Here is a 19,789-nt window from a genome sequence, read left to right as displayed (position 1 = left end):
TGAATGTTGTGAGTGAGGGAGAGTGGCGGACAGGTTGGGGGAGGGAGTTCCAGAGTCGGGGTGCTGCTCGGGAGAATGCTCTGTCGCCAAAAGTTTTGAGTCGGGATGTTGGTGCAGTCAGGGTGAGAGAGGAGGAGGATCGGAGAGCTCGGGAGGGGCGGTGGGGGATGAGGAGGTCAGACAGGTAGGGGGGGGCAAGGTGGTGAAGAGCTTTGAAGGTGAGGAGGAGTATTTTAAAGTTTATGCTCTGCTTGATGGGGAGAGAGTGGAGAGAGTGGAGAACGGGAGTGATGTGATCACGGGACCGGGTGTGGGTGAGGAGGCGGGTGTGGGTGAGGAGGCGGGCAGCGGAGTTTTGGACCATTTGGAGTCTGTGGAGGGAATGGGAGGAGATGCCAGTGAGGAGGGAGTTGCAGTAGTCGAGGCGGGAGGAGATGAAGGCATGGATGAGGGATTCAGCAGCGGGGAGGGTGAGGCAGTGTCGGATTTTGGCGATGCGGCGGAGGTGGAAGTATGAGGTCTTGACGATGTGGCTGACATGGGGAGTGAAGGAGAGGGTGGGGTCCATGATGACACCGAGATTGCGTACCAGGGTAGAGGGGGTGATGGTCGAGGTGTCGATGCTGAGTGAAAAGGGACCAGTTTTATTGAGAGTGGATTTGGTGCCAATGAGGAGGAGCTCTGTTTTGTCACTGTTCAGTTTGAGGAAGTTGAGAGTGAGCCATGATTTTATTGTAGAGATGCAGGTTTGGATGTGGCTGAGGGGAGGGTTTTGGGTGGATTTGGTGGTGAGGTATATCTGGGTGTCGTCAGCGTAGCAGTGAAAGTCCAGGTTGAGTTGGCGGAGGATGTGACCAAGGGGGAAGATGTAGCAGATGAAGAGGAGGGGGCCGAGGACTGAGCCCTGGGGGACCCCCTGCGTTACTGGGGAGAGGGTGGATGAGTGACCGGAGAGGGAAATTAACTCTTGCCTGTTGGTGAGGTAGGATGTGAGCCAGTCAAGTGCAGAGCCCTCAACACCCAGTTGGGTGGTTTATAGTGTCAAAGGCTGCGCTGAGGTCTAGTAGTAACAGGATGTTGAGGGCCCCGGAGTCTGCAGAGGTGAGGAGATCGTTGAGTACTTTGACCAGGGCTGTTTCAGTGCTGTGAAGTGGGCGGAAGCCAGATTGGAGGGGTTCATAGAGGTTGTTTGACTGGAGGTGGGTGTGAAGTTGGGCGGCGACGATGCGTTCCAGCGTTTTTGAGAGGAACGGCAGGTTGGAGATGAAGAAAAGGATGCAGAGATGATCAGAGAGTGGGAAGGGGAGGGGGTGGGGCTTAGATATGGGTAGGAGAGAGGAACAGACTAAGTCCAGAGTGTGGCCTTTGGTATGGGTGGGGAAGTCAATATGTTGGATGAGATGGAAGCAGTCCAGGAGAGAGAGGAAGTCGGATGTCAGTGGGGTATTGGTATAAATGATACATATATCTAACAAAATGCGCGTCCAAAAGGCTAATAAAATCAGAAAACGTTATGTGTAAAATCTAGTCGCCTCCTGCCCAAAAATCTAGGCTCTTTACAGCCGTTACGCACGAGAATACAGAGTATTCTCTGAGTGGGACCCCTAAGTCCCGCCTCGCATTCTAAAGCTATTCTTATTGGCTAGAATAATATGTCAATCAAAGTCCGCTAAGTCACTGCTGACGTTAGCTATGTGGCTAAAAACAAGTTAGCTTCACGCGTCGGAAGCGGCGCATTTTTTTCCTCCAAAGGCTGTAGAGAACAAACTGTGGACAGACCCAGTGTCATTCTGTAGGTAACAGTCTGAAGAAAAGATCGATGCCAAACACCATCTTATAAGTCAAACAGGTCATTTGTTATGGACGGAGAAATGAATAATATCATCAGAGAAGAACACTGTTTACTTGACAATATCTCGAAATCGTAAAACTTCAAGAAAAAATACAAGTGGATATTGTTTTTCTGTGGTTCCTTACGGACAGACTGAGCACAAGGATGTACAGAATTAAAGCTGTTTCGTCCGTCATAAACAGCAAACAGGACATGCCTTTGTAAAAGTTGAGACTTTCTTACAAACTATTGGCAATTGCTTCTTGGGGCAAATTATTCAATCAATGACATATTCGTTTTGTTGAGAAAATAAGCTTTAAAATGATGAATAACTTGCTGGTATTGACCACGGAAATAAAAGTGATGATGTAAGAGAATATTTGAGATATGGAAAATGCGCGCCGGCGGACAGGTGGGTGGTAACAGGTTAAAGATGGTCGGAACCGGCACAAGGGGGAGGAGAGTGGGCACATGGAACGAGGGCCCCGGGGGGCCGAGAGGCCGCAAGCTGCAGCATCGTGGAAGCGGTGGAGATATGGACAAGAACAAGCTGTGGTGGATGACGGGGAACTGGGAAGCCTGGTGCTGGCATCTGACAGGCAGCGGGCAGGTGATGAGGCTGGCAGGCGATGAGGCCGGCGGCAGCGTAGGGGGGAAACCACGGGCCCGCCCCACGCCGTCGAGGAGATCTGGGTGGGACACCACAATGTGCAACACGGATAGCGGCAGGGCAACAGCGGCAGGGCAAGGTCCCTGCCCTACATGTGAGTGCTACATACATGCAGGCTTGTGGTGTTCAGAGCGAGCTTCTGGACGCGAGATCGGCCCAGTGTGGGAGGAGTGCTGGCCCCGTGGGTTGTCCTGGTAGGACGGTGTCTGGAGGTGGTGTATCCTGCAGTAGGAGGGATGATGGAGGTGCAGTGACACCAGCCACGACACTGCATGGCCCAAACTACGTCACCAAGGAAGAAGACCCTGCCCATTTTAGTAAGGATTTATGTCATTAGGATAGTTTTATTTTATATTATTTTACCCTTGGGCTTGTTTAATTAAATTATTACAAACTTGAATTTTATTGTAAAACGCACAAAATTCTATTTTGGCCCAGATGAAAAAAAAGTCAATGAGACTCATATTTCTTACGCCGTTGCCATAGCGACGACAGAATCACCCAATGTTATGTCTATGTCAGTGGTCCCCAAACTACGGCCCGCGGGCCGCATCCGGCCCGTTGGGCCTTTCAATACAGCCCGCCAAGCTTGTCCAAGTTATATTGAAAATTAAAAAAAAAAAAAAAATGTTTTTTGGCTTTATTAGACAGTAGATGGAACGAGAAAGAAAGGAAGGGGAATGATGAGAGAGAAAGGAGGACATGCAGCAAATGTCGGAGTCGGGATTCAAAGTCACGATACTGTGGCCGTTCCTTTTACCTTTCGCCTGTAATGCCCACATTTCCCCAAGAGATGGTCACTGTTCCCTCTAAGCTGCGCCTGCGCACTGCTCGCACTTAGTGCACTGCTCGCACTTAGCGCGCGCAAAAGAAAATCTATGGCGCGCAGAAAATAAAATTCACCACAAACGGCCACTGGGGCGAATCAAGCAGGAAGTGCAAGTGTTTGACACAGTAGAAGACTCTTGTGGACAGTAGAAGACTCTTGTGGACAGTAGAAGACTCTTGAGGACAGTAGAAGACTCTTGTGGACAGTAGAAGACTCTTGAGGACAGTAGAAGACTCTTGTGGACAGTAGAAGACTCTTGAGGACAGTAGAAGACTCTTGTGGACAGTAGAAAACTCTTGTGGACAGTAGAAGACTCTTGAGGACAGTAGAAGACTCTTGAGGACAGTAGAAGACTCTTGTGGACAGTAGAAGACTCTTGAGGACAGTAGAAGACTCTTGTGGACAGTAGAAGACTCTTGTGGACAGTAGAAGACTCTTGTGGACAGCAGAAGACTCTTGTAGAAGACTCTTGTGGACAGTATAAGACTCTTGTGGACAGTAGAAGACTCTTGTGGACAGTAGAAGACTCTTGTGGACAGTAGAAGACTCTTGAGGACAGTAGAAGACTCTTGTGGACAGTAGAAGACTCTTGTGGACAGTAGAAGACTCTTGAGGACAGTAGAAGACTCTTGTGGACAGTAGAAGACTCTTGTGGACAGTAGAAGACTCATGTGGACAGTAGAAGACTCTTGTGGACAGCAGAAGACTCTTGTAGAAGACTCTTGTGGACAGTATAAGACTCTTGTGGACAGTAGAAGACTCTTGTGGACAGTATAAGACTCTTGTGGACAGTAGAAGACTCTTGTGGACAGTAGAAGACTCTTGTGGACAGTAGAAGACAGTAGATAATGAATCATTATTTAATGCATTTGTTGCTTTGTTACAAGTTACAGGTCAAATCTTGTGTGTAATTTATAGTCATTCATTCGTTCACACAAACACCATATTTTCCTGGCCCCGCCCCTCTCCTGGCCCCGCCCCTCGGCCAAAGTTTAGAACCCAATGTGGCCCTCGAGTCAAAATGACCACTGGCCTATGTCTAACTTCTCCTTGGGCATTATCCCAAACAAGGTCAAATTTAGTTCAAATTATCTTGAAGAGTGAGGCAACAACATCAGGTTCAGAATAAGCGGCATCGCAAAATGCGACGCAATTTCTCTCAAATGCGATGCATTCGTCAGAAAAAAGTGCTTTTGTGTCGCAGCCTTTGTGATACAAATATGTGTTCAATTGTGTAAACAAAGCGCCTAAAAGTACTGATCACTGTCAATCCATCGTCAATAACGGCATGACACATGTAGGACGCTGTGTGGACATGACACATGTAGGACGCTGTGTGGACATGACACATGTAGGACAGTGTGTGGACATGACACATGTAGGACGCTGTGTGGACATGACACATGTAGGACGCTGTGTGGACATGACACATGTAGGACAGTGTGTGGACATGACACATGTAGGACGCTGTGTGGACATGACACATGTAGGACAGTGTGTTGTCATGGCACATGTAGGACAGTGTGTGGACATGACACATGTAGGACGCTGTGTGGACATGACACATGTAGGACGCTGCTGTCTCAGTGAGTCTGAAAGTGGGAGGAGCCACGTGCTGTAAAGTTAGTGTCACAGATTCAGACTCTGAGGTCAGAGGTCAATAACTCCTAATCACTAAAGTCTTTGCAGATCATTCACTGCCAAAATATTCATATTTACACTGCAGTGACACGACCTCGTTTTTAACAATCAGATGTGTGTTTTGGGCTCAGCCAATCACACGCTCCGAATGTGCAGCAGGAGCTGAGACGAGACGAGTGCTTAGGGACCGTCATCAAATATCAAAACGAAAAATGGAATGGAAGGTCAAATAGAGCGGTACAATTTGAATAACATAAAATACACCATGATGGAAACACCACAGCAACATTTATGTTTCCATCAGAAACTTAAGACTCGAAAGTTGAAGAAAGTTGTAAATAAGGCCATTTGTTTGTGTTGATTAATTTGCCAGTTTTCTGTTTTATTTTAAAAAAAAATTGTTTAAAGTGTTTAAAAGTTAATTTATTAATAGTTTTATTTAAATAGAATGTTTACAAATACTTTTTAAATAAATAATCGTGTTATATCAATGGGAAATATTGATTGTTTGTCACTTTCGTGTTTTGCTCTGCAATTATCAAATTGCTAAACAAATTTGGAAAAAATAACGGATTGTTTAGCAGCTGAATGTCTCTTTCTCTCTTTCCACATTGTATGTCCTGTTAAATAAAGCCTTGAGGTCACATTACCACATGATCCTAACCAAAAGTAAACAGGTCACTCTAATTACCACTTAATTATTCAATGATGACTTATCATCAGCTGTAGAGGAAGAGGACGTCTATTATTATTATTATTATTATTATTATTATCATTATTATTATCATTATTATTATTATTATTATTATTATTATTATGTTCTGTGTTTGTTTGGTCGGGACAGGTCATGTGACTGAACTCACATGACACATTCACTCTCTCCTTCTCTTTTCATACGCCACATCACACAGTGCGCTCTATCGCCCCCTGTGGCACATCCAAGTACTGACCAGGCCCATCGCTGAGGTCTGACCAGGGCTTTTAGAGATTGTGACCAAACCAGAACCAAACTGTCTAAACTAGGATAAGAACAGAACCGAACTGTCTAAACTAGGATAAGAACAGAACCGAACTGTCTAAACTAGGATAAGAACAGAACCAAACTGTCTAAACTAGGATAAGAACAGAACCAAACTGTCTAAACTAGGATAAGAACAGAACCAAACTGTCTAAACTAGGATAAGAACAGAACCGAACTGTCTAAACTAGGATAAGAACAGAACCGAACTGTCTAAACTAGGATAAGAACAGAACCAAACTGTCTAAACTAGGATAAGAACAGAACCAAACAGGACCCAACCGTCTAAATCAGGACCAAAGCAGGGCGAGTGCGAGCGCAGCCTGGTACATTTACTGAAGAGCACGACCTTTCTCTTGAGAACTCTCCCTGAAGTCCTGCTGTTACATAATGGCCGCTTTAATCCTGGATCTGGTAGAAGTTGAAGATTTGTGCACTGATGTGTGCTGACAGCCCGCGCCTAAATATAAACTGTCCTGCTCTTTTCCCCACACAAGTGAGATGCTGAGTGGCCCTTTGGAGATTGTTCAGCCACACGTGAACCAGCCTTAGCACTCGGCGCTGCACTCGCCGCGCAAAAGCACTGACCAACGCAACCAGCCCTGGATTTTGGTTCTCTCTTTATTTTCGGTGCATGTTCAGACTTGGTTTTGGAGGATGTTGTACTTCCAGGTGGTGATTCTGGTGGCCACGCTCATGCTGGTGTATTATTGTGAGTTCACGGACACGTTCAGACCGGCGCTGCAGGGCTTCACGTGCAGAGACCCGGCCCTGAGCAAGCCCGACCCCGGACCCGAGCAGGGCAGCCGCGTGCAGCCGGTCATCCTCTACTCGGTGGTGGGGGGTCTGCCCGTGGTGCTGGTGAGTTCATGGACTTCCAGGATTGTCAAAGATCCATTATAATCATAATTGCGAGAGCTTTATAACGTTTCACTTTGGTCGTGTTCATTTTGTTGAATTAAATATATTCCTCATAGTTTTTGTCAGTATTTTTTCTGACTGAAATTGTATAAGAACTAAAGAAAAGAAATCATAAAGATTCAAATTAGCTTTTGATATTTTGATATATTTATTATACTGTTTAATTTCAAATGTATCTTTACTTTCTTTTCCCCCTTTTATTCCCCACATTTCTGAATGTCTTTTTGTCTGAATGTCTTTTTGTCTGAATGTCCTTTTGTCTGAATGTCCTTTGGTCTGAATGTCTTTTTGTCTGAATGTCTTTGGTCTGAATGTCCTTTTGTCTGAATGTCCTTTTGTCTGAATGTCCTTTGGTCTGAATGTCTTTGGTCTGAATGTCCTTTTGTCTGAATGTCCTTTGGTCTGAATGTCTTTTTGTCTGAATGTCTTTGGTCTGAATGTCCTTTTGTCTGAATGTCCTTTTGTCTGAATGTCTTTGGTCTGAATGTCCTTTTGTCTGAATGTCCTTTTGTCTGAATGTCCTTTGGTCTGAATGTCTTTGGTCTGAATGTCCTTTTGTCTGAATGTCCTTTGGTCTGAATGTCTTTGGTCTGAATGTCCTTTTGTCTGAATGTCCTTTGGTCTGAATGTCCTTTTGTCTGAATGTCCTTTGGTCTGAATGTCCTTTGGTCTGAATGTCTTTGGTCTGAATGTCTTTGGTCTGAATGTCCTTTGGTCTGAATGTCTTTGGTCTGAATGTCCTTTGGTCCTTGATCGTTGGAGTGATTTGAGAACAGAGCTGGGTTTCGTTTCAAATTTCAAGAATCGATTTGATTCCGATTTTTACGTTTCAAATTCGTTTTTTTTTTCGATTTCTCAGATTCGATCCGATTTCGATTGGATCCTGAATTATCTTGAAGGTAGATTGAAGTTCACTGAGGGGGATGTAGAAAAGAATTTTTATTTAAAAAAAAAAAAAAAAAAAACGATCTTTGGACGTACGAATCGATAATCGGTCATTAATATGCGAATCGATTAAAAATCGGAAAATCGATTGTCCTTTGACATCATTTATACAGACTGTGGGTCATTGAGTCGAGCATTAAATGTCCAAAGTATGTTTTTTGTTCCTGTTCGAAGTTTAGATCTAAGTTTAGATCTAAGTTTAGATCTACAGTGATGTAAAGAGAAGATCAGATCTATTCTACCTGTGTCTGATTCTGTATTTTCCAGTATAGATTAAAAGTGGGTTGTATTGGTGACATTTGGAGTCATCTCTCCAGATTCTAATCCCCACTTTTCCCCGTTCCCCCAATTCAGTGACTTTCGAATTATTCATAATAAACAACTATAAAATAATAACTAAAAGGTTATTGAGATTCCTCCAGTGTTCCATTTGTCCTTAATATCCAAATCATTGTCATCGGACTCAACCTACAGGGCTTTATACACTTTTGAAATCATCTTTTTAGTATTTCATGTTTTTGTTCTTGTGACGAGAACCTGACGTTGGCTCTGATGTTGGACTCATGAACACGGCCTGAGCACCTGTCACTCACTGTCACTTCTTATTGTACTACATATGTATCTGTACAACTGTAAATGTATGTACATATGTATGTACATATAAAGCCTATTTTTAACTTTACTTTAACTTTATTCTTACTTATTTTTTATGTATCTGGAGCTATTCATTGTTGTTTTGTTGTTTGTGTTGCATCGAATCATCAGGACCTAATAATAAACCTTATTCTGATTTCAATGATAATTCTCCTAAATCATTTGGTTTCTTACAAATGTTTTCCCATTCCTTATTTATAGTCAGGCAATTTCTCATTTGTAATTAGAAATTGTAATAATGTGATGCGGGCGAAGGATGCGAGAGAAGGATGCGAGAGAAGGATGGGAGAGAAGGATGCGGGGGAAGGATGCGGGGGAAGGATGAGGGGGAAGGATGAGGGGGAAGGATGCGGGAGAAGGATGCGAGAGAAGGATGAGGGGGAAGGATGCGAGAGAAGGATGCGGGGGAAGGATGAGGGGGAAGGATGCGAGAGAAGGATGAGGGGGAAGGATGCGAGAGAAGGATGAGGGGAAAGGATGCGGTGGAAGGATGCGGGGGAAGGATGAGGAGGAAGGATGCTGGAGAAGGATGCGGGGGAAGGATGAGGAGGAAGGATGCGAGAGAAGGATGCGAGAAAAGGATGAGGGGGAAGGATGCGAGAGAAGGATGCGGGGGAAGGATGAGGGGGAAGGATGCGAGAGAAGGATGAGGGGGAAGGATGCGAGAGAAGGATGCGAGAGAAGGATGCGGGAGAAGGATGCGAGAGAAGGATGAGGGGGAAGGATGCGGTGGAAGGATGCGGGGGAAGGATGAGGAGGAAGGATGCTGGAGAAGGATGCGGGGGAAGGATGAGGAGGAAGGATGCAAGAGAAGGATGCGGGAGAAGGATGCGAGAAAAGGATGAGGGGGAAGGATGCGAGAGAAGGATGCGGGGGAAGGATGAGGGGGAAGGATGCGAGAGAAGGATGAGGGGGAAGGATGCGAGAGAAGGATGAGGGGGAAGGATGCGAGAGAAGGATGAGGGGGAAGGATGCGGTGGAAGGATGCGGGGGAAGGATGAGGAGGAAGGATGCTGGAGAAGGATGCGGGGGAAGGATGAGGAGGAAGGATGCAAGAGAAGGATGCGGGAGAAGGATGCGAGAAAAGGATGAGGGGGAAGGATGCGAGAGAAGGATGCGGGGGAAGGATGAGGGGGAAGGATGCGAGAGAAGGATGAGGGGGAAGGATGCGAGAGAAGGATGAGGGGGAAGGATGAGGGGGAAGGATGCGAGAGAAGGATGAGGGGGAAGGATGAGGGGGAAGGATGCGAGAGAAGGATGCGGGAGAAGGATGCGAGAGAAGGATGAGGGGGAAGGATGCGAGAGAAGGATGCGGTGGAAGGATGCGGGGGAAGGATGCGAGAGAAGGATGAGGGGGAAGGATGAGGGGGAAGGATGCGAGAGAAGGATGAGGGGGAAGGATGCGGTAGAAGGATGCGGGGGAAGGATGCGGGGGAAGGATGAGGGGGAAGGATGCGAGAGAAGGATGAGGGGGAAGGATGAGGGGGAAGGATGCGAGAGAAGGATGAGGGGGAAGGATGCGGTAGAAGGATGCGGGGGAAGGATGAGGAGGAAGGATGCGAGAGAAGGATGCGGGAGAAGGATGCGAGAGAAGGATGAGGGGGAAGGATGCGAGAGAAGGATGAGGGGGAAGGATGAGGGGGAAGGATGCGAGAGAAGGATGCGGGAGAAGGATGCGAGAGAAGGATGAGGGGGAAGGATGCGAGAGAAGGATGCGGGGGAAGGATGCGAGAGAAGGATGAGGGGGAAGGATGCGGGGGAAGGATGAGGAGGAAGAATGCGGGAAAAGGATGCGGGGGAAGGATGAGGGGGAAGGATGAGGGGGAAGGATGCGAGAGAAGGATGAGGGGGAAGGATGAGGGGGAAGGATGCGAGAGAAGGATGAGGGAGAAGGATGCGAGAGAAGGATGAGGGGGAAGGATGCGGTGGAAGGATGAGGAGGAAGGATGCGGGGGAAGGATGAGGGGGAAGGATGAGGGGGAAGGATGCGAGAGAAGGATGCGGGAGAAGGATGCGAGAGAAGGATGAGGGGGAAGGATGCGAGAGAAGGATGCGGGGGAAGGATGAGGGGGAAGGATGCGAGAGAAGGATGAGGGGGAAGGATGCGAGAGAAGGATGAGGGGGAAAGATGCGGGAGAAGGATGAGGGGGAAGGATGAGGAGGAAGGATGCGGGAAAAGGATGCGGGAGAAGGATGAGGGGGAAGGATGCGGTAGAAGGATGCGGGGGAAGGATGAGGAGGAAGGATGCGGGAAAAGGATGCGGGGGAAGGATGCGAGAGAAGGATGCGGGAGAAGGATGCGAGAGAAGGATGAGGGGGAAGGATGCGAGAGAAGGATGCGGGGGAAGGATGAGGGGGAAGGATGCGAGAGAAGGATGAGGGGGAAGGATGCGAGAGAAGGATGAGGGGGAAGGATGAGGGGGAAGGATGCGGGGGAAGGATGAGGGGGAAGGATGAGGGGGAAGGATGAGGGGGAAGGATGCGAGAGAAGGATGAGGGGGAAGGATGAGGAGGAAGGATGCGGGAGAAGGATGCGGGGGAAGGATGAGGGGGAAGGATGCGAGAGAAGGATGCGGGAGAAGGATGCGAGAGAAGGATGAGGGGGAAGGATGCGAGAGAAGGATGCGGGGGAAGGATGCGAGAGAAGAATGAGGGGGAAGGATGCGAGAGAAGGATGCGGGGGAAGGATGAGGGGGAAGGATGCGAGAGAAGGATGAGGGGGAAGGATGCGGTGGAAGGATGCGGGGGAAGGATGAGGAGGAAGGATGCGGGAGAAGGATGCGGGGGAAGGATGAGGGGGAAGGATGCGAGAGAAGGATGCGGGAGAAGGATGCGAGAGAAGGATGAGGGGGAAGGATGCGAGAGAAGGATGCGGGGGAAGGATGAGGGGGAAGGATGCGAGAGAAGGATGAGGGGGAAGGATGCGAGAGAAGGATGCGGGGGAAGGATGAGGGGGAAGGATGCGAGAGAAGGATGAGGGGGAAGGATGCGAGAGAAGGATGAGGGGGAAGGATGCGGTGGAAGGATGCGGGGGAAGGATGAGGAGGAAGGATGCGGGAGAAGGATGCGGGGGAAGGATGAGGGGGAAGGATGCGAGAGAAGGATGCGGGAGAAGGATGCGAGAGAAGGATGAGGGGGAAGGATGCGAGAGAAGGATGCGGGGGAAGGATGAGGGGGAAGGATGCGAGAGAAGGATGAGGGGGAAGGATGCGAGAGAAGGATGAGGGGGAAGGATGAGGGGGAAGGATGCGGGGGAAGGATGAGGGGGAAGGATGAGGGGGAAGGATGAGGGGGAAGGATGCGAGAGAAGGATGAGGGGGAAGGATGAGGAGGAAGGATGCGGGAGAAGGATGCGGGGGAAGGATGAGGGGGAAGGATGCGAGAGAAGGATGCGGGAGAAGGATGCGAGAGAAGGATGAGGGGGAAGGATGCGAGAGAAGGATGCGGGGGAAGGATGAGGGGGAAGGATGCGAGAGAAGGATGAGGGGGAAGGATGCGAGAGAAGGATGCGGGGGAAGGATGAGGGGGAAGGATGCGAGAGAAGGATGAGGGGGAAGGATGCGAGAGAAGGATGAGGGGGAAGGATGCGGGAGAAGGATGCGGGGGAAGGATGAGGGGGAAGGATGCGAGAGAAGGATGCGGGAGAAGGATGCGAGAGAAGGATGAGGGGGAAGGATGCGAGAGAAAGATGCGGGGGAAGGATGAGGGGGAAGGATGCGAGAGAAGGATGAGGGGGAAGGATGCGAGAGAAGGATGAGGGGGAAGGATGAGGGGGGAGGATGCGGGGGAAGGATGAGGGGGAAGGATGCGAGAGAAGGATGAGGGGGAAGGATGAGGGGGAAGGATGCGAGAGAAGGATGCGGGAGAAGGATGCGAGAGAAGGATGAGGGGAAGGATGAGGGGGAAGGAAGCGAGAGAAGGATAAGGGGGAAGGATGCGAGAGAAGGATGAGGGGGAAGGATGCGAGAGAAGGATGAGGGGGAAGGATGCGAGAGAAGGATGAGGGGGAAGGATGAGGAGGAAAGATGCGGGAGAAGGATGAGGGGGAAGGATGAGGGGGAAGGATGCGAGAGAAGGATGAGGGGGAAGGATGAGGGGGAAGGATGCGAGAGAAGGATGCGGGAGAAGGATGCGAGAGAAGGATGAGGGGGAAGGATGCGAGAGAAGGATGAGGGGGAAGGATGCGGGGGAAGGATGAGGAGGAAGAATGCGGGAAAAGGATGCGGGGGAAGGATGAGGGGGAAGGATGAGGGGGAAGGATGCGAGAGAAGGATGAGGGGGAAGGATGAGGGGGAAGGATGCGAGAGAAGGATGAGGGAGAAGGATGCGAGAGAAGGATGAGGGGGAAGGATGCGGTGGAAGGATGAGGAGGAAGGATGCGGGAGAAGGATGCAGGGGAAGGATGAGGGGGAAGGATGCGAGAGAAGGATGCGGGAGAAGGATGCGAGAGAAGGATGAGGGGGAAGGATGCGAGAGAAGGATGCGGGGGAAGGATGAGGGGGAAGGATGCGAGAGAAGGATGAGGGGGAAGGATGCGAGAGAAGGATGCGGGGGAAGGATGAGGGGGAAGGATGCGAGAGAAGGATGAGGGGGAAGGATGCGGTGGAAGGATGCGGGGGAAGGATGAGGAGGAAGGATGCGGGAGAAGGATGCGGGGGAAGGATGAGGGGGAAGGATGCGAGAGAAGGATGCGGGAGAAGGATGCGAGAGAAGGATGAGGGGGAAGGATGCGAGAGAAGGATGCGGGGGAAGGATGAGGGGGAAGGATGCGAGAGAAGGATGAGGGGGAAGGATGCGAGGGAAGGATGAGGGGGAAGGATGCGAGAGAAGGATGAGGGGGAAGGATGCGGTGGAAGGATGCGGGGGAAGGATGAGGAGGAAGGATGCGGGAGAAGGATGCGGGGGAAGGATGAGGGGGAAGGATGCGAGAGAAGGATGCGGGAGAAGGATGCGAGAGAAGGATTAGGGGGAAGGATGCGAGAGAAGGATGCGGGGGAAGGATGAGGGGGAAGGATGCGAGAGAAGGATGAGGGGGAAGGATGCGAGAGAAGGGTGAGGGGGAAGGATGAGGGGGAAGGATGCGGGGGAAGGATGAGGGGGAAGGATGAGGGGGAAGGATGAGGGGGAAGGATGAGGGGGAAGGATGCGAGAGAAGGATGAGGGGGAAGGATGCGAGAGAAGGATGCGGGGGAAGGATGAGGGGGAAGGATGCGAGAGAAGGATGAGGGGGAAGGATGCGGTGGAAGGATGCGGGGGAAGGATGAGGAGGAAGGCTGCGGGAGAAGGATGAGGGGGAAGGATGCGAGAGAAGGATGCGGGAGAAGGATGCGAGAGAAGGATGAGGGGGAAGGATGCGAGAGAAGGATGCGGGAGAAGGATGCGAGAGAAGGATGAGGGGGAAGAATGCGAGAGAAGGATGCGGGGGAAGGATGAGGGGGAAGGATGCGAGAGAAGGATGAGGGGGAAGGATGCGGTAGAAAGATGCGGGGGAAGGATGAGGGGGAAGGATGCGAGAGAAGGATGAGGGGGAAGGATGCGGTGGAAGGATGCGGGGGAAGGATGAGGAGGAAGGATGCGGGAGAAGGATGCAGGGGAAGGATGAGGGGGAAGGATGCGAGAGAAGGATGCGGGAGAAGGATGCGAGAGAAGGATGAGGGGGAAGGATGCGAGAGAAGGATGCGGGGGAAGGATGAGGGGGAAGGATGCGAGAGAAGGATGAGGGGGAAGGATGCGAGAGAAGGATGCGGGGGAAGGATGAGGGGGAAGGATGCGAGAGAAGGATGAGGGGGAAGGATGCGAGAGAAGGATGAGGGGGAAGGATGCGGTGGAAGGATGCGGGGGAAGGATGAGGAGGAAGGATGCGGGAGAAGGATGCGGGGAAAGGATGAGGGGGAAGGATGCGAGAGAAGGATGAGGGGGAAGGATGCGGGGGAAGGATGCGAAAGAAGGATGAGGGGGAAGGATGAGGGGGAAGGATGCGAGAGAAGGATGAGGGGGAAGGATGAGGGGGAAGGATGCGAGAGAAGGATGCGGGGGAAGGATGCGAAAGAAGGATGAGGGGGAAGGATGCGGTGAAAGGATGAGGAGGAAGGATGCGGGAGAAGGATGCGGGGGAAGGATGAGGGGGAAGGATGCGAGAGAAGGATGCGGGGGAAGGATGAGGGGGAAGGATGCGAGAGAAGGATGAGGGGGAAGGATGCGAGAGAAGGATGCGGGGGAAGGATGAGGGGGAAGGATGCGAGAGAAGGATGAGGGGGAAGGATGCGAGAGAAGGATGAGGGAGAAGGATGAGGAGGAAGGATGCGGGAGAAGGATGCGGGGGAAGGATGAGGGGGAAGGATGCGAGAGAAGGATGCGGGAGAAGGATGCGAGAGAAGGATGAGGGGGAAGGATGCGAGAGAAGGATGCGGGGGAAGGATGAGGGGGAAGGATGCGAGAGAAGGATGAGGGGGAAGGATGCGAGAGAAGGATGCGGGGGAAGGATGAGGGGGAAGGATGCGAGAGAAGGATGAGGGGGAAGGATGCGAGAGAAGGATGAGGGGGAAGGATGCGAGAGAAGGATGAGGGGGAAGGATGCGGTGGAAGGATGCGGGGGAAGGATGAGGAGGAAGGATGCGGGAGAAGGATGCGGGGGAAGGATGAGGGGGAAGGATGCGAGAGAAGGATGCGGGAGAAGGATGCGAGAGAAGGATGAGGGGGAAGGATGCGAGAGAAGGATGCGGGGGAAGGATGAGGGGGAAGGATGCGAGAGAAGGATGAGGGGGAAGGATGCGAGAGAAGGATGAGGGGGAAGGATGCGGGAGAAGGATGCGGGAGAAGGATGCGGGGGAAGGATGTGAGAGAAGGATGCGGGAGAAGGATGAGGGGGAAGGATGCGGGAGAAGGATGCGAGAGAAGGATGCGGGGGAAGGATGCGAGAGAAGGATGAGGGGGAAGGATGCGAGAGAAGGATGAGGGGGAAGGATGCGGTGGAAGGATGCGGGGGAAGGATGAGGAGGAAGGATGCGGGATAAGGATGCGGGGGAAGGATGAGGGGGAAGGATGCGAGAGAAGGATGCGGGAGAAGGATGCGAGAGAAGGATGAGGGGGAAGGATGCGAGAGAAGGATGCGGGGGAAGGATGAGGGGGAAGGATGCGAGAGAAGGATGAGGGGGAAGGATGCGAGAGAAGGATGAGGGGGAAGGATGAGGAGGAAGGATGCGGGAGAAGGATGCGGGAGAAGGATGCGGGGGAAGGATGTGAGAGAAGGATGCGGGAGAAGGATGAGGGGGAAGGATGCGGGAGAAGGATGCGAGAGAAGGATGCGGGGGAAGGATGCGAGAGAAGGATGAGGGGGAAGGATGCGAGAGAAGGACGAGGGGGAAGGATGTGGGGGAAGGATGCGAGAGAAGGATGCGGGGGAAGGATGCGAGAGAAGGATGAGGGGGAAGGATGCGAGAGAAGGACGAGGGGGAAGGACGAGGGGGAAGGATGCGGGGGAAGGATGCGAGAGAAGGATGCGGGGGAAGGACGAGGGGGAAGGATGCGAGAGAAGGATGCGGGGGAAGGATGCGAGAGAAGGATGCGGGGGAAGGATGCGAGAGAAGGATGAGGGGGAAGGATGCGAGAGAAGGACGAGGGGGAAGGACGAGGGGGAAGGATGCGGGGGAAGGATGCGAGAGAAGGATGCGGGGGAAGGACGAGGGGGAAGGATGCGAGAGAAGGATGCGGGGGAAGGATGCGGGGGAAGGATGCGAGAGAAGGATGCGGGGGAAGGATGTGGGGGAAGGATGCGGAAGGTGCAAAATATGAATAATTCTAATTCATTCATTTCTTTATTGAAGTGACTTGTAAGAAAACAATGTTGGACACAAAACAACAACAACAACAGTGACAGGAGTCTGTAGGAGTCTTGAATGTTCTTGTCATTTGAAGATGACGCTCTGGTTATAACAGCTGTTCTTTTATATTCAACAAAGATCTAATTCTTGTATAAAGTAGTATTATTTTTATTGTTAGTATTAACAGATTAACAGGTTTTTATTTTTGTTTAACCATAATTATGCAATAGAAACACAATGTAAACTTTCATTAATAGTCTAATTATCTTATATTGTTTATCATAAACAAATGTGCAACATAAAAAGAGAGAAAATCTGCTGTTTAACTCGACCATTTAATACAACTGAGAATTAAATATACTGAACACAACTACACCAGGACTTCCTCTCTCCTCCTTCCTCTGCGTCACACACTCTCTCCTCCTTCCTCTGCGTCACACACTCTCTCCTCCTTCCTCTGCGTCACACACTCTCTCCTCCTTCCTCTGCGTCACACACTCTCTCCTCCTTCCTCTGCGTCACACACTCTCTCCTCCTTCCTCTGCGTCACACACTCTCTCCTCCTTCCTCTGCGTCACACACTCTCTCCTCCTTCCTCTGCGTCACACACTCTCTCCTCCTTCCTCTGCGTCACACACTCTCTCCTCCTTCCTCTGCGTCACACACTCTCTCCTCCTTCCTCTGCGTCACACACTCTCTCCTCCTTCCTCTGCGTCACACACTCTCTCCTCCTTCCGCTTTCCTGACATGTGTCATGTGACATTTGACATGTGTCATGTGACATGTGTCATGTGACATGTGACATGTGTCATGTGACATGTGTCATGTGACATGTGTCATGTGACATGTGACATGTGTCATGTGACATGTGTCATGTGACATGTGACATGTGTCATGTGACATGTGACATGTGACATGTGTCATGTGACATGTGTCATGTGACATGTGACATGTGTCATGTGACATGTGACATGTGACATGTGTCATGTGACATGTGTCATGTGACATGTGTCATGTGACATGTGTCATGTGTCATGTGACATGTGACATGTGACATGTGTCATGTGACATGTGACATGTGACATGTGTCATGTGACATGTGTCATGTGATATGTGTCATGTGTCATGTGACATGTGTCATGTGACATGTGTCATGTGACATGTGACATGTGTCATGTGACATGTGACATGTGACATGTGTCATGTGACATGTGACATGTGTCATGTGACATGTGTCATGTGACATGTGTCATGTGTCATGTGACATGTGACATGTGACATGTGTCATGTGACATGTGTCATGTGACATGTGTCATGTGTCATGTGACATGTGACATGTGTCATGTGACATGTGACATGTGACATGTGTCATGTGACATGTGACATGTGACATGTGACATGTCAAATCAAATCAATTTATTTTTGTAAGGCCCAAAATCACAACAACAGTTGCCTCTGAGGGCCACAGGGAGAAATGAATCAACAATGTCTGTGGTGGCGATGAAGTCAGACAATGTCTGTGGTGGCGATGAAGTCAGACAATGTCTGTGGTGGCGAGGGACGATGTCCCAGGGTCCTCTGTCCTTAGACTCTCCTTCTCGGCCAGGAAAAACTACAAAAAAAACCTCTTTGGGAAAAAAGCGTAGAAACCTGGAGGAGTTCCAGTGAAGGAGAGATCCGACTCTCACAGACGGACAGACGGACACGAGGGAGACTGGAGCTGGACCCACTCTTCAGGCAGATGAGGGACCGACTGAGGCGAACTGGACCCACTCTTCAGGCAGATGAGGGACCGTCGGAGTCGAGCTGGACCCACTCTTCAGGCAGAAGAGGGACCGTCGGAGTCGAGCTGGACCCACTCTTCAGGCAGAAGAGGGACCGTCGGAGTCGAGCTGGACCCACTCTTCAGGCAGAAGAGGGACCGACTGAGGCGAACTGGACCCACTCTTCGGGCAGATGAGGGACCGACTGAGGCGAACTGGACCCACTCTTCCGGCAGATGAGGGACCGACTGAGGCGAACTGGACCCACTCTTCAGGCAGATGAGGGACCGACTGAGGCGAACTGGACCCACTCTTCAGGCAGATGAGGGACCGTCTGAGTCGAGCTGGACCCACTCTTCAGGCAGATGAGAGACCGTCTGAGGCGAGCTGGACCCACTCTTCAGGCAGATGAGGGACCGTCGGAGGCGAGCTGGACCCACTCTTCAGGCAGATGAGGGACCGTCTGAGTCGAGCTGGACCCACTCTTCAGGCAGATGAGAGACCGTCTGAGGCGAGCTGGACCCACTCTTCAGGCAGATGAGGGACCGTCGGAGGCGAGCTGGACCCACTCCTCAGGCAGATGAGGGACCGTCGGGGGCGAGCTGGACCCACTCCTGAGGCAGACCGTCCACACAGGGCAGGGACCACTTCACCAGGGGAGGGGCATCTGGGTCCACAGGTCCTCAGGAGTGAGAGAAAGAAAAGAAGGCGGTGAACAGTTTGCAAGTGGAATCAAAAAATAAATATTGTTTGATAGCATAAGTAGTCAGAAGAAGAAGAGGATAGTGCTCAAGCTGTCATACTTCCCCCAGCATAGTTACTCCTAGGGCAGCGTAGCTGAAGCTGTGGGTTTATCTTTCTGTTCCTAACTACTCTGACCATAAGCGATTTCGAAGAGGAACGTTTTAAGCCTGGACTTAAATGAAGAGACTGTGTCGGCATATTTAACATGGGTCGGGAGCTGATTCCATAACACAGGGGCTTGGTAGCTAAACGCTCTACCTCCTACAGTACTTTTAGAGACTCTTGGCACCACCAGAAGGCCAGCATTCTGAGAGCGAAGAGCTCTGTTTGGATGAAATGGTTCTATAGCATCTTTGAGGTAGGATGGGGCCATGTCATTTATGGCTTTGTAGGTCAAGAGTAGAATTTTGAATTTGATTCTAGACTCGACGGGGAGCCAGTGAAGAGACTTCAGCACTGGCGTAATGTGTTCTCTTCTTTTTGTTCCTGTTAGTAATCTTGCTGCTGCATTTTGAACCAGTTGAAAGCTTTTTATGGAGCTTTTAGGACACGCTGCAAGCAGGAGTTACAGTCTAATCTAGTCGTTACAAATGCATGGATAAGTTTTTCAGCATCACTTTTAGGCAGGATTCTTCTGATTTTGGCGATGTTGCGCAAATGGAAATAGGCTGTTTTACAAGCTTGATTTATATGAGCTTTAAATGAGAGCTCCTGGTCAAATAAGACTCTGAGGTTTCTTACAGTAGAACTGGAGGCTACACTGACATTGTCCAGTGTGACTATCTGCTCAGATAGAGCGTCTCGTACATGTTTAGGACCAGCACAATGACCTCGGTTTTTTCAGGGTTAAGAAGCAGGTAGTTTAGTGTCATCCAGGTTTTTATCTCCTTCACACAAGCACTAAGTCTGTCTACTTGATCGCTCTGATCAGGTTTCATTGATAAATACAGCTG

At 50.5% G+C, this 19,789-nt stretch overlaps 1 protein-coding gene across 1 annotated transcript in view; it reads left to right on the top strand.

Annotated features, from left to right (window-relative positions):
- Positions 1-6,611: 6,611 nt before the first annotated feature.
- Positions 6,612-19,789, top strand: part of LOC140356755 (phospholipid phosphatase-related protein type 5-like) — a 46,424-nt gene continuing 33,246 nt past the window's right edge. The window contains exon 1 of the mRNA XM_072441944.1: positions 6,612-6,850. Coding sequence (XP_072298045.1) covers positions 6,647-6,850 — 204 coding nt within the window. The 5' untranslated portion in view covers positions 6,612-6,646. The remainder of the gene's footprint in view (positions 6,851-19,789) is intronic.

Source organism: Eucyclogobius newberryi, unplaced genomic scaffold (genome assembly GCF_026437365.1).
Source record: "Eucyclogobius newberryi isolate DKJ021-1_F unplaced genomic scaffold, fEucNew1.0.hap1 SCAF_12, whole genome shotgun sequence".
Lineage (NCBI taxonomy): Eukaryota > Metazoa > Chordata > Actinopteri > Gobiiformes > Gobiidae > Eucyclogobius > Eucyclogobius newberryi.
The sequence above is the reverse complement of the archived record's forward strand: the minus strand, read 5'-3'. Positions and strand labels throughout refer to the sequence as shown.